The 12,873-nt window shown below is 36.9% G+C and overlaps 1 protein-coding gene across 1 annotated transcript; it reads left to right on the top strand.

The window, feature by feature from the left end:
- Positions 1-2,222: 2,222 nt before the first annotated feature.
- LOC147617283 (putative methyltransferase At1g29790) lies at positions 2,223-3,777 on the top strand. Its single transcript, XM_086776379.1, has one exon. It carries the CDS (start codon positions 2,299-2,301, stop codon positions 3,688-3,690), a length of 1,392 nt encoding a protein of 463 aa, XP_086632505.1. The 5' UTR covers positions 2,223-2,298; the 3' UTR covers positions 3,691-3,777.
- The last annotated feature ends 9,096 nt before the right edge of the window (positions 3,778-12,873 follow it).

The raw sequence follows: 12,873 nt of genomic DNA, 5'->3' as shown, positions 1-12,873 counted from the left end.
ATGTATAAATGGCTGACTCACAATGGTGGGTACAAACTTGAGCCCTTATTCTAGTTTTCACTGAGAGTTGTAAAAGCAGTAATCCCTCATTAAAAAAAAAAGAAGTTTCTTTTGACAGGGAGAATTTTCATTCATTCTTCTTATGAAAGACAAAACCCCCTTTGAAGTTTGAAGGGTAGTGTAACCTAGTGTTTAAAAAAAACCTACAAACTATATACAATGGACTTGTAACATCTCTATTTTCACTCTCATAAAGTCTAATTGAAATCTTCAAAAATGATGTCAATTTAGTTATATTTTAGTTGAAAATTTAGCAAATTCTTAAGAGAAACCTTTGAAATTCTAAGGCTCTAAGTTTTGTGATTTGTTTTTTTATGGACACATATCGGTGAAAGCTTCAACTACCAGGTTTGATTTTTGACAAACATCATGCACTTTTCTGGGTATTTTGGGCATAAAAAAACTTGCAAAAAAATTATAAACCGTATAAAAAAAAAGAGGGCATAAACTACGAAAAAAAACTTGCAGTTTTCCGTCTCTTCCCGCCATCAAATTTGACGGGGTCAAGGTGCCCATCAAATGGCAACCATGCATGGTATACACTTTTGTAAGGAAGATAGAGGACGCATAAATGCCAATAGGAAAATGAGGTTTAGCGTGTGCCATAGGGGGGGACCCTTCTAAGCCATTTACACTTTGATATGAATGTGATATTTCACCGCTCTATCAATGGTTTCCATATTCTTGTTTCATTTGATTTAAATTGTGAAAGTTGACAATTCTTTAAAAGCTCTCAAAACCACTGTATGCTTTTAGTTGTTAGAATTGTGAGACTTCAATAGTACATGAATGTCTATACCCACCACCTAAAAATATATATGTCCATTTATCGATATATCACGCATATATGAGATCTCTGAGCTCCATTTTTGTATACGAGTATTAAAATTGTTAAAGCTTCATGTTTAGGGACTTTCACTAAGGTAGCCCACTACCCATTACCGTAGGCTACATTCTTGACAAATCATTAAGCTTTGAATATGACATGGGGACCTCACTTTTCAAAGCCTTCCCTATGCCTTACCTTTATAGCACATAAAAACTAGGTTTTATTCTTGCATAAATACATAGTTTTATATTCTATATAAGGATCTAGTTTTTATCCTTGCATAAATAGGGAGATATAGCCCTCTATGCACATTTGTACACTAGGAAAGCCCTAATGTATGTTTAAATGTTATGAATATATACTCAATAAAAAACTCTTGATGTGAATGCACATGTTTCATTACATCAGTCCTAGTGGGGCCCTTAGAATAACTGATATGATTGTGTCTATCCTTATGCCTCTTTTCCGCTTGGAATTCCATGAAGAAACGTGAACTTTTGTGGATAGTTGTGCTATTAATATCTCATTTTGGAGTACATATTTTGATCCACTTTACTTGTAATGCATAAATGACAGACTCACAATGGGTACAAACTTGAGCCCTTATTCTAGTTTTCACTGAGAGTTGTAAAAGCAGTAATCCCTCATAAAAAAAAAAGAAGTTTCTTTTGACGGGGAGAATTTTCATTCATTCTTCTTATGAAAGACAAAACCCCCTTTGAAGTTTGAAGGGTAGTGTAACCTAGTGTTTAAAAAAAACATACAAACTATATACAATGGACTTGTAACATCTCTATTTTCACTCTCATAAAGTCTAATTGAAATCTTCAAAAATGATGTCAATTTAGTTATATTTTAGTTGAAAATCTAGCAAATTCTTAAGAGAAACCTTTGAAATTCTAAGGCTCTAAGTTTTGTGATTTGTTTTTTTTGGACACATATCGGTGCAAGCTTCAAATTTGAGGGTATCTACCAAGCTTGATTTTTGACAAACATCATGCACATTTCTGGGTGTTTTGGGCGTTAAAAAAACTTGCAAAAATAATTATAAACAGTAAAAAAAGAAAAAAAAAAGAGAGCATAAACTACGGAAAAAACTTGCAGTTTTCCATCTCTTCCCGCCGTCAAATTTGACGGGGTCAAGGGTGCCCATCAAATGGCAACCATGCATGGTATATGCTTTTGTAAGGAAGATAGAGGACGCATAAATGCCAATAGGAAAATGAGGTTAAGCGTGTGCCATAGGGGGGGACAACACAGGCGGTTGGTGACCATGTGAGAAATTAACCACGCTCAACGGTTCATGGTTTTCACCCCGGTGCCAGGTCAATTTATTGTTGCGCTGTATAAAGAAACACCAACTCGCTACCCCGCCCGCGTCTTCTCTCAAGGTGCGTGCTTTCATCCCCATGGCTTCTGCTGAACCTCACTGCAAGTGCATGGAGGGGACCTTCAAAAAGCGCCCAGCCTTACATGGTTTCTCTGTGGTATTGGCTTTTCTTGGCTCCAATCTCATCACCCTCTACTTGGGCCTTTCTTGGCACTCCCTCGGCTTTGCAGCCCGTCAGCTCCCCATAAGCAGCCCCTCACATGATCTTCAACCTGTTTATATTGCCACCCACTTCAACAGCTTGCTCTCTCAGCTCAATCTCACGCAGGCTGAGCTCCAGGACACGCACCTACTGCTCTCTCAACTCAAAACAGAGCTCAAGGCCTCACAAGAGCTCTCCAAAAGTTTCCTCGCAAATGGGCTCTTCAATTGCTCTGCGGTGGCCGGGAAAGCAGATGTAGTAGAAGATGCAGAAGGTCCATGGAAAAGCTTGATGAAAGCGCATTCAATGAGCGAGGAGTTGCAAGCGTTTGTTTCTGCGAGGAAATTGCCACTTGGGTGGAGCTCAGCCATGGCTTCGGTCAGTGTGGTGTCCCCCATTGGCCACTCTTGTGGGTTAGCAAAAGATAATCTGGTTAAGTACATGGATTATGAAGTGGGTGGAAATTGCCCTGATGATCAAGGGCTCGCCCACTCATTAACAGTCCATGGGTGCGAGCCTTTGCCTAGAAGAAGGTGCTTTGCAAAAGCCCCCCCTAATTTCAAAGAGCCTTACCCTTTGCCTGAGTGCCTTTGGACTACACCCCATGATGAGAGTATTCTATGGACCCCTTACACATGCAAGAGCTTTGAATGCCTAAATGAACGCAAAAACAAGAGAGTTTTTGAGGATTGCATTGATTGCTTTGAGCTCCATGGAAGGGAGAAGCAAAGGTGGATAAAGCACACAGGTGACCTTGATTACTCCATTGACGAAGTACTAGAGCTTAAGCAAGGATCAATTAGAATTGGGCTTGATATTGGAGGTGGGTCTGGCACCTTTGCCGTGAGAATGAGAGAGAGAAATGTGACTATAATCACCACCTCTCTTAACCTTAATGGGCCGTTTAATAATTTTATTGCTCTTAGGGGTGTTGTGCCCCTCTTCTTAACCATTGCACAACGCCTCCCTTTCTTTGACAACACGCTTGATATAGTGCATTCCATGCATGTTCTCAGCAACTGGATACCCACAGAGACTCTGGAGTTCTTGCTTTTCGACATTGATAGGGTGTTGAGGCCAGGTGGATTACTATGGTTGGACCATTTCTTCTGTATTGCGCATCAATTGGATGTAATCTACTTGCCCTTGGTAGAGAAATTGGGCTATACAAAGCTCAAATGGGGCGTTGGACCCAAGCTAGACAGAGGCCCTGAGCTGCAAGAAATCTATCTCTCTGCGCTTCTTGAGAAGCCCATGTTTAGAAACTAAAGTTGTAACTAATCAGACCTTTAATCTGGCTACTTTATTTAAATGACGCCCTGTAATGCTGTATACATCAATATATGTGGGAAGAGTAAAGGCATATCGAATGTGTGTCTTCCCTGGTGCGTTATTGTCGCTGCCTGCATGGTACACAGTAGTAGTATTCACGAAGTTGACGTTGACGAGTGCGTTATTTATATATGTATATATATCGTATATTATCGTGTGTGTACATACATACATACATATATATATATATTACACACACCACACACACACACTTTCCATTTGTTTATATTGTTTGTTTGTGTTTGTCTCAACATCCATGATATCAAAGCCATCATGTTTAGATGAAACTTGCATTGTGTCTATGTTTCTTGATATAATATGGCCTAATTAGTTTTTTTTTTAATTAAAAAAATTCAAATAGCAAATTGTGAGACATAATTGCTCATCTTTACACACACACACACGCATGCATGTACATGCACATTTATGTGTGTATATATTATTTGTCTGCACACTCGTCACGTTTCCATGGCAGTCCCTCAGACCCCTTCTGGGGGCCTATGGTGGTATACATACATACATAAATATGTACATAAATATACATATATAGACACACACACACACACACATCTACATTTATATATAGATATAGATATAGATATAGAAAAAGGTATAATTAGGACAATTGGCCAAAACTAGGTCAATTGTCCTACTTTATATATACATGTAGATATAGTTAAAGGTATAATTAAAACAATTGGCCAAAAGTAGGGCCTTGTTAGATATCCAGGTCAGAGGTTGATTCGGATACTTGGCCAAAACTACGGTCTTGTTAGAATTCCATGTTAGAGGTTGTTCTAAGTACTTGCCCAAAACTAGGGCCTTGTTAGAAATCCATGTTAGAGGTAGATTTGACAATTGCTAAAAACTAGGCCCTTGCTAAAAATCCATGTAAGAGGTAGATTTGGACACTTGGCCCCAAAAGTAGAGTCTTGTTAGAAATCTATCTTAGAGGTTGACTTGGACACTTGGCCAAAACTAGGGCCTTCTTAGAAATCCATGTTAGAGGTTTATTTGAACACTTGCTCAAATCTAGTGCCTTGTTAGAATTCAATGTTTGAAGTTGATTTGGACACTTGACCGAAACTAGGGCCTTGTTAGAAATCTATGTTAGCCATTGATTTGAACACTTGGCCAAAACTAGAGCCTTGTTAGAAATCCATGTTAGAGGTAGATTTGGAAACTTGACTAAAACTAGGGTGGCATTACAAATGGCTAGGTCTATAAAACTAAGAGGTGATAGAAATCAAAATTTGAGGTGGATTTGGACACTTAGTCAAGACTTTGGAGAGAATTGGCATTAGAAAGATATATATATTGATGGTTAAGTCCTAAAGAGTAGGTTTTATGTGTATCCATATCAGATATAGATTTGGACACCTAGGTAAATACTAAATAAGTGACATTGGATGGGAGAGGGTATGTAAAAATGGCTAGTGCACAAGTCACGATGTATGAGGCAAATTTATATTATATATAGATTTGGACAATTGGCCAAATGTATATTTTGTGGTATTGGATGGGGGAATATATATATACAAATGGCTAGGTTCATAAAACTAGGATGTGAGAGAATTCCATATAAATAGATTTGGACACTTAACCATGTCTTTAGAGGGTTGTGGCATTTGGAAGCGAGGATGGGATACATACAAATATTTGGGTAATAATCCCACAAAAATGGAGTGGTCCATGTATTCGATCGAGGAAGGATTTGGACATCTGCCACCCACCATGACCTCAAAGATATCCATATTGTATATAATTTGGACAATTGACCAATTCTATATCAAGTGGTAAGTGAAAGAAGATGATATTAATGATAGATTATAATAAATATTATAATAATGAAATTTGGACACTTGATCAAATTTAAAGTACTGAAGTTATGTATTTTCCTATATGTATACAGTTCAAATGGCATCTCAGACTTCTCACAGAGAATGTGTCAAGTTGATCACCTATAATGTGATGGTGGCTATAGGGAAGATACATGCAACCCATGAGGAAGATGTGTCATGGAGAGACACTTGGGAAAGACCACGTCTCTATGAGCATTCACACAAATTCTTCAACCATGACATTGCACTACCTTTTCCACCTTAGCTGTAAGCAATTAGTCTATATGGTTGGTAGCATTGTCAAGTGGTGTAAGCATTCTCTAGAGAGCTTAGGTGTAGCACTTGACTTTTAAGAAAGTTTGGGTTCAACCAATTCAAGAGTCAGTGCCATATGATGGAATTTTAGTCCGTGTGAGAGTTGGTGGAGAGAAAAATTTATTGCATTGTGGGGAGAGAGAAAAGCATAATGTGTTGGGAAAGGGATCATATTGTTGGTCTTTCCATATGAGGCCATTGGTTTTGAAGTTTTAGGGGGAGATGATGTGGGAGATGGTTGATCAAGCCATCCAATAAGTTCAATCATCATCACTACCTTCTTCAGATAATGTTGTTAATCTTATTAGGTGGCCTATTAAAAGACACATTTGAGGATGGTTAAACACTCCTCACGTTAAAGAGGATTCCACTGATATGGATGACCAATTTATTGATGAATATGTTGATACTCCAAGAAGAAGAGATACTACATGGTGAAGAGGCAGCCCAAAGTGTTGGCCATAATAGGGAATTCAAACAGAACAACACTAGATACTATTTCCCATGTATCTAAAATTGATTGTTGCAGGAGAAAATGTTGCTAAGTTGCTTACCGTGATGCATTGAAATAATTATGCAAAGAATTTCGGGAGTGTTGCTTGTAATATCACACTGATTATGTAATGATGATTCCGTGAAAATGATGACTCCATGGAAATGGCATACTATGTGGATGGAAGCCAATATAGCTTCACATTCAATGGTGTGAAAGTATGTTCAAGGGCATGGTATGAGATGCATGGTATTCCATCGATAACATGTTATAGGTACAGGGTAGTATACGAAGGTCAATGTATAGAAATAAGGGGATTATAAGAAAGGCATGGGATGTCCTTGAACTAGGTTCAAGGACAATAGTTCAAGAATATTTACAAAACAATTTTGAGAAAATGCCTCACAAGAGCATAAAAATGAGAAATGGTTCTAGGGAAACCCAACTAGTTTTCCCAGAAATCTACAAACAAGTGGACATTTTGAATGAGGTTAATATGACATTGATGCATCTTAATCAAAAGGGTATGTCAACATCAACATTTGGTAGGATCTGGAATATATAATTCAAGCTTGTTATCCTTGCCAAAATAAGTGAGTTTTCAAAACACACTATATGTAGTGGCATAAATGGGAGCCACATGAATGTAATAGATTGATGCGTCAAACAAAAGCCCACATGTGCCAAAAACTTGGCTATAGGAATCTCCACTATGCTTGGAGATTAACCTCACAATTCAATCCTAATAAGAACTTTTACATAATACATAATAAGATGGACTAGAAGAAAGTAGTGATCTCGATATTGAAGGTGTATTCCAAGGAGATTGACTAATTGCCAGTGTCACTAATGGGAATAATAACCCATGTACATGGAAAAGGGCACTATGGACATTTTGCTATTGGCTTATGGCTATCTGATCCGAATTTCATTATAGTTTCTCTTGCCTTGTGTCTCAGAAACCTTGAGAGGAATGACAAACATGAGTATGGAGATATTGCCAATGATGGTATGCCTAGATTATTAGCACATTGTTGAATGCTTTAAACTCTAGAAAGGCTCTTGATCACCATTACCCACATGATGGATACATGGGTGCTTGTTCAACTACGTTTAATGATAACAATAGAAGTTGAACACAAATCCTAGTTCATAATTCAAGAAGTTGCCAGAGATTTTGATGTTACAATTGTGCCTTAGAGAATAAGAATTAGTATTTATTCACCTATATATCATTGTTAGTTAGCCAAAGGAGTGTTTAAGATGGTCTAGTTAGTATTTCTAATGGTTGGTTATACACATAAGGATATTGATGCAATGTTTAGTAGGTTTTCAAAGACTGAGGACTAGCTAGATATTCACCTTTCCACAGTTAATGAAAATATTCAAGGATAGCTAAGTATCTGATCCAGCCCCATTCTTGATCACAAATGTCCCATATTTCAAGGGATTCATTGATGTCTAATGGACAAGATGTGCTAGTGGGGCACTCAAGTCCATTACGATTAGGATTCTTCATACAGGAAAAGGTTCTAGTCATGCAATATAAAGTACATCCTAAATCCATTCATGAATGGTTGCCAAATGATGGTAGTATTGAATTATAAAAGAAGGATAATGATGGTAACACAATACTATAGCGATAGGGGTTCCATGTGTTCTTCCAAATTCTAAGGTTTATAACATGAAAGGGAGTATCTTGTCACCACTAGATTTTAGATATCCAATTATGACTTCTTATTCTATGTGAGAAATATTGTAAAAGGGATTATACCACTATGTTCTTGTTTGCCATAGTTGATTGCTATTATGTTTGACTTGATTGCTAGAGTTGATTGCCATAGGTGGTAGTGAAAATGATATTCATGAGGTGAAGATGCTTGAAAGATCCCTGCCCCCTCTGTGCAACGAATTCCGGGGTGCTAGAAGCAGCGGAAGTAGCACTTCTTGCGTAGGGTAGAGCCTCTCACTCGGGGCCTCGCCCATGGATATCATGACAAGAGACTAATCCCTCGGTTCTTACAAAACTGAACCTGGAAAATCTTCCCTCGCCCAGCAGACATAGGCAATTCCTCCAGGATATTTTAATCTAATGTAGTCAAGGTTATCACTAACCAAACTAATCCGACTGAACCCGTAAGTCTCATGGTCAGATCAAGGAAGAGACTTGCACTTGGATCATAGAGTCCAATGCTTTTTTCCTCATCAAGAGGCCTAGCCGTTGATTCTTTTCCATAGAACAAGGGTTATTTGGGATTTACTTCAACTATCGTAACTTAACAGAATTGAGTCTCATTTTAGGGATCCATCAGTCCAACCTAACCCCATCCAATCCCATGGGTTAGCCAACCGCACAACCATTTTCGTGATAGGATCCATTTAGGAATTTGGTTATGTTTTGCCCCGGGTACCAGGGGAAAGAGTTCCCAGGCCCCCTAGCCGACACTTCAAGCAAACTTCAAGATAGTCACACCACTTATACACCCAATATGAAATTGCATGTTTCACATATTCAACTGTCTTTAAAACAGTCTTTTAATGAAACCATAGTATCACTGATCATAATTCTCTAAAATATCCAGCTTGAATTCTAATTTACAATCACTCCTTCATCGGTGTACCTATGGCATCATTGGCAACCAGAACGCTCACCACCTGTTCACTCACAGCCTTTTCAATAGTTCCTAGCTCATAGTACCCGGCAATATAATCATATAAGAAAATCTAGATGGATTCTCCATTGAAGATCAGTAAGATCAACCAACATATCTATATAAAAGAGCCATGGACTCATCCGTTTAAGGACCAACAAGGACAATCAACTAGATCCATATCCGAGTTCAGTTAACAACTCTAACACCTTGTTCCATTTTTCTTCCCCAATGCACGTGTAGGTATCTTCAGGCGGCAATCCCCAGAGCCCGAGCACCGTATGGTCATTACTCTCTAGGCTCCTTTGCAGGTCACCTAGCGCTTCACTCATAGGCCGCTTCCTTGGTCCCTCATCCACCGTACCGGAAGCTCACCATTTAAATCAAACCAAGGCTAGTGAAGACCTCGGTCGACCTTGCTACGTGAGATGTTCTACATTGACTCTCCGTCAGCTATTGTAACTTTATCACTTAGGTCTCCAGGATCTCATTTACAAGATGGTCAAAATGCTTTCCCATCCTTCTTGACATAAAACAATCATTTAAAAATAGGTTTCATAAATACAGTTTCTAACGAACTCTCATCTTTCCACATTGTTCCACATCCTTTCTCGTTATTCCACATTCTTCTACATCAATTCACATTGCTTATTCCACATCTAGTCATATGTATTCCCATCGTCCTTCATCCATTCTCATCCAATCACATCATATTACATCTCATCACATCTATCCACATCTATCCTCATCATATCACATCACAACATATCCACATCACATCCCATCCATTCATATCACATCACATCCATCTACATTCATTCATATCTACATCACATCCACATATCATCACATCACGTTCACATCTATTTACATCACTTCACATCCATTCATATCTACCCAAGTCATCACATCACATCTCATCTATCCACATCATATCTCTTCCATTTATATCTTACCAGATCCACATCGCATCACATCCATTCACATCTCACTACATCACATTCACATCTCACCACATCCACTCACATCTTATCACATCCATTCACATCTTATCACATCCATTCACATCCTTCACGCCCATTCACATCCCACATTCATTCACATCTCGTCACATCCATCCTCATTTTATCACATCTCGTTCACATCCATCCTCATTTTATCACATCTCGTTCACATCCATCCACATCACATCACATTCATTCCATCCACATCTATCCATATCACACCGCATCCATTCACAGCTCGTCACATTCATCCACATCCACATCTGTCCACATCCATCCATTCATTCACATGCACATCTATTACATCACATCCTTTCACATATCATCACATCTCATTCTCATCCATTTACATCACATCACATCCTTTTACATATAATCACATCTCATCACATTTACATTCACATCCACATCCATTTACATCACATCACATCCCATTCACATCTCATCACATCCACATCCACATCCATTTACATCACATCACATCTCATCACATCCACTCACATCTTATCACATCGCATTCACATTTAGTACCATTTTCTACTTTCGATACCGATGGGACTTTTCTAAGTTTCTGTCAATTGTTTGGCCTAGTTAAAGGTACTATTTCTCGATGGATATTTTCATATTCTTCTCAAATTTCTCAAGTGAAATATATTCAATATTCTTCTTTTTGAGTAAAAGATTCATGGGATTTACAAAAGTTAATTCTACCTATATTTTCCAATAAAATTAATAATGCTCAAAATTCCACTTTTGATAAATACTCATAATTTGAATTATGCCAAAAATTCTTCTTTTACCATTTAATTACTTGGATCTCAAATATCATGGAAATTCCTCTTTTTGCATAAAAATAAATTTACCAAAAATTCCTCTTTTACCATTTAATTACTTGGATCTCAAATATCATAGGAATTTCTCTTTTTGTATAAAAATAAATTTACCAAAATTTACTCTTTTCTCATAATCAATTAATTATGCATAATTACAAAAAATTTATTTCTCATGAATATGATGAAAATCATTCTTTTTGCATATAGGATGTCCAATCCTAGAATATGGTAGGAAATCCTCTTTTAGCATCATGCATGAAAATAAGATATGTATTATTTTTTGAAAATTTTACCATAGCTTCGCTGCTATTACTGATAATTATCAATTTTTTTCTAAAGAATAAAAGCTTGTAATGAAAATATGATAGTAGTTTCCTCTTTTATGCTTAAAATCAAACTATGAATTTAAATCATAATTTTAACCATAATCATAAACTTAATTATGATTATCCCACTAGATTGAGCTAATTCTATTATTTCTCTTTTTCCAAATTGATAGGATAATCTATTTCTCATTTAGAATCGATCAAAGTAGTTTTTAACTAATTATAAATAATCTAAAAGAAAAAACCATTATTTTGTTAACACAAAATCATAAAAATACCATTTTCTTAATCTCTAGCTTATCAAGCCTAGAGTTTAGCTTTGAATTAAGAGACTATCATTGAGAAGCATCCTTTTTCAAGGAATTTAGCCATAAAGATGGCTACTCTTTTAGAGAGAGACATTTACTTAAAGAAAACATTACAAATAAGTATAAAGATTAACTTTCTCTTAATTAAGCATTAAGACTTTAAGAGAAAGCTTGATTTGAATTCAAACAATCATTTAGAAAGCTTCTCAAGCTTGAGAGGGGTTGAGAAGAACAAAGTCAAATTGGAAAAAACCATAAAATTTGATTTTACCTCCAAGTTTGGCTTGATTCTCTATTAGTAGTGAAGCCCCCGACCAATCAACTGGTCCACCAAGAGAGAAGAGCAACTCCAAGAGTTGTAGAGGAAAATTTAAGGGATAATAGAAAATATGATTATTTTAATATTGTAAGATTCCTCCCCAGCCTCTCAAGATGTCCAGCATCTTTCCCTGTAATCAAATCCCTCTTCATAAATATAAAAGATCTTGTTTCTACCTGTTTTGGCCTAGAGAGAGAAAATATTCTAGAGAGAGATTATTCAGATTTTGAATATTTTTGGATAGAAAAATATCTCTTCTTATAAAAATAAGTTCCCCCGAAAACAGAAGTTCAAAAAGATTTTTAGAAGGTGCATTAGAAATCAAGTATAATCTGTTCAAGAGGCCTTACCCTAGGGGTCCAGATTTTCAAAAAAAATTAAATTAAGGTTTTGAGGGACCAATCAGATTCATCCAAATAAGTGGATAAGATAAATAGAATAAATAAAGAAAATCCCCCCAAAAATGAGTAAATACTCACATAAGATGAAGAGTGGACTAAGGACTAAAGGAATTACTAAAAAAGGGATTTTTGACACCTCACAATAGGGATTCCCCCCTCATGAATGAGGCACCTACTTCACATGTGTGTTGGAAACTGAAAAATTCTAGAATCAGTTTGCTTGGTTAGGAGCTCACTTTTTCCTACAAACACAAGCCTCCCCCTTTGTTGAAGCTTAACAGTGTTTTATGCAGTGTTACTCTACTCCTCCCAAGAGCCAAGAACTCTGAATTTCTTAATAATTCACTAGTTTTTGACCATTCCCTCTTCTAAAGAATTGGTGGCCACTCTTGTTGCAAAAACAAGAGTAGAACCCTCAAACCATCAAGCCAAAGGAAAGCTCCCAGAATTCATGTAAGTTAGAAATCTTATATTTTTCTTTATTCTTTTAATGGTTTTCTAAATTGTTTGTTATCTTAAAATGATAAACAGATGCTATGCCTTCTTGGAAAGGCTTTCCCCCTCTCTCATTCTTAAAATCAGCCCTTCTTTATCCTAGTTAAGTGATGGAATTAAACTTTTCATATTGT

This window comes from Cibotium barometz, chromosome 37, assembly GCF_041138505.1.
Source record: "Cibotium barometz isolate CiBa-2024 chromosome 37, ASM4113850v1, whole genome shotgun sequence".
NCBI classification, from domain to species: Eukaryota; Viridiplantae; Streptophyta; class Polypodiopsida; order Cyatheales; family Cibotiaceae; genus Cibotium; species Cibotium barometz.
This window is presented reverse-complemented; position numbering and strand designations above follow the sequence as displayed.

Coding starts and splice junctions, on each gene's coding strand:
- LOC147617283 (XM_086776379.1), top strand. CDS start 2,299: ATGGCTTCTGCTGAACCTCACTGCAAGTGCATGGAGGGGACCTTCAAA.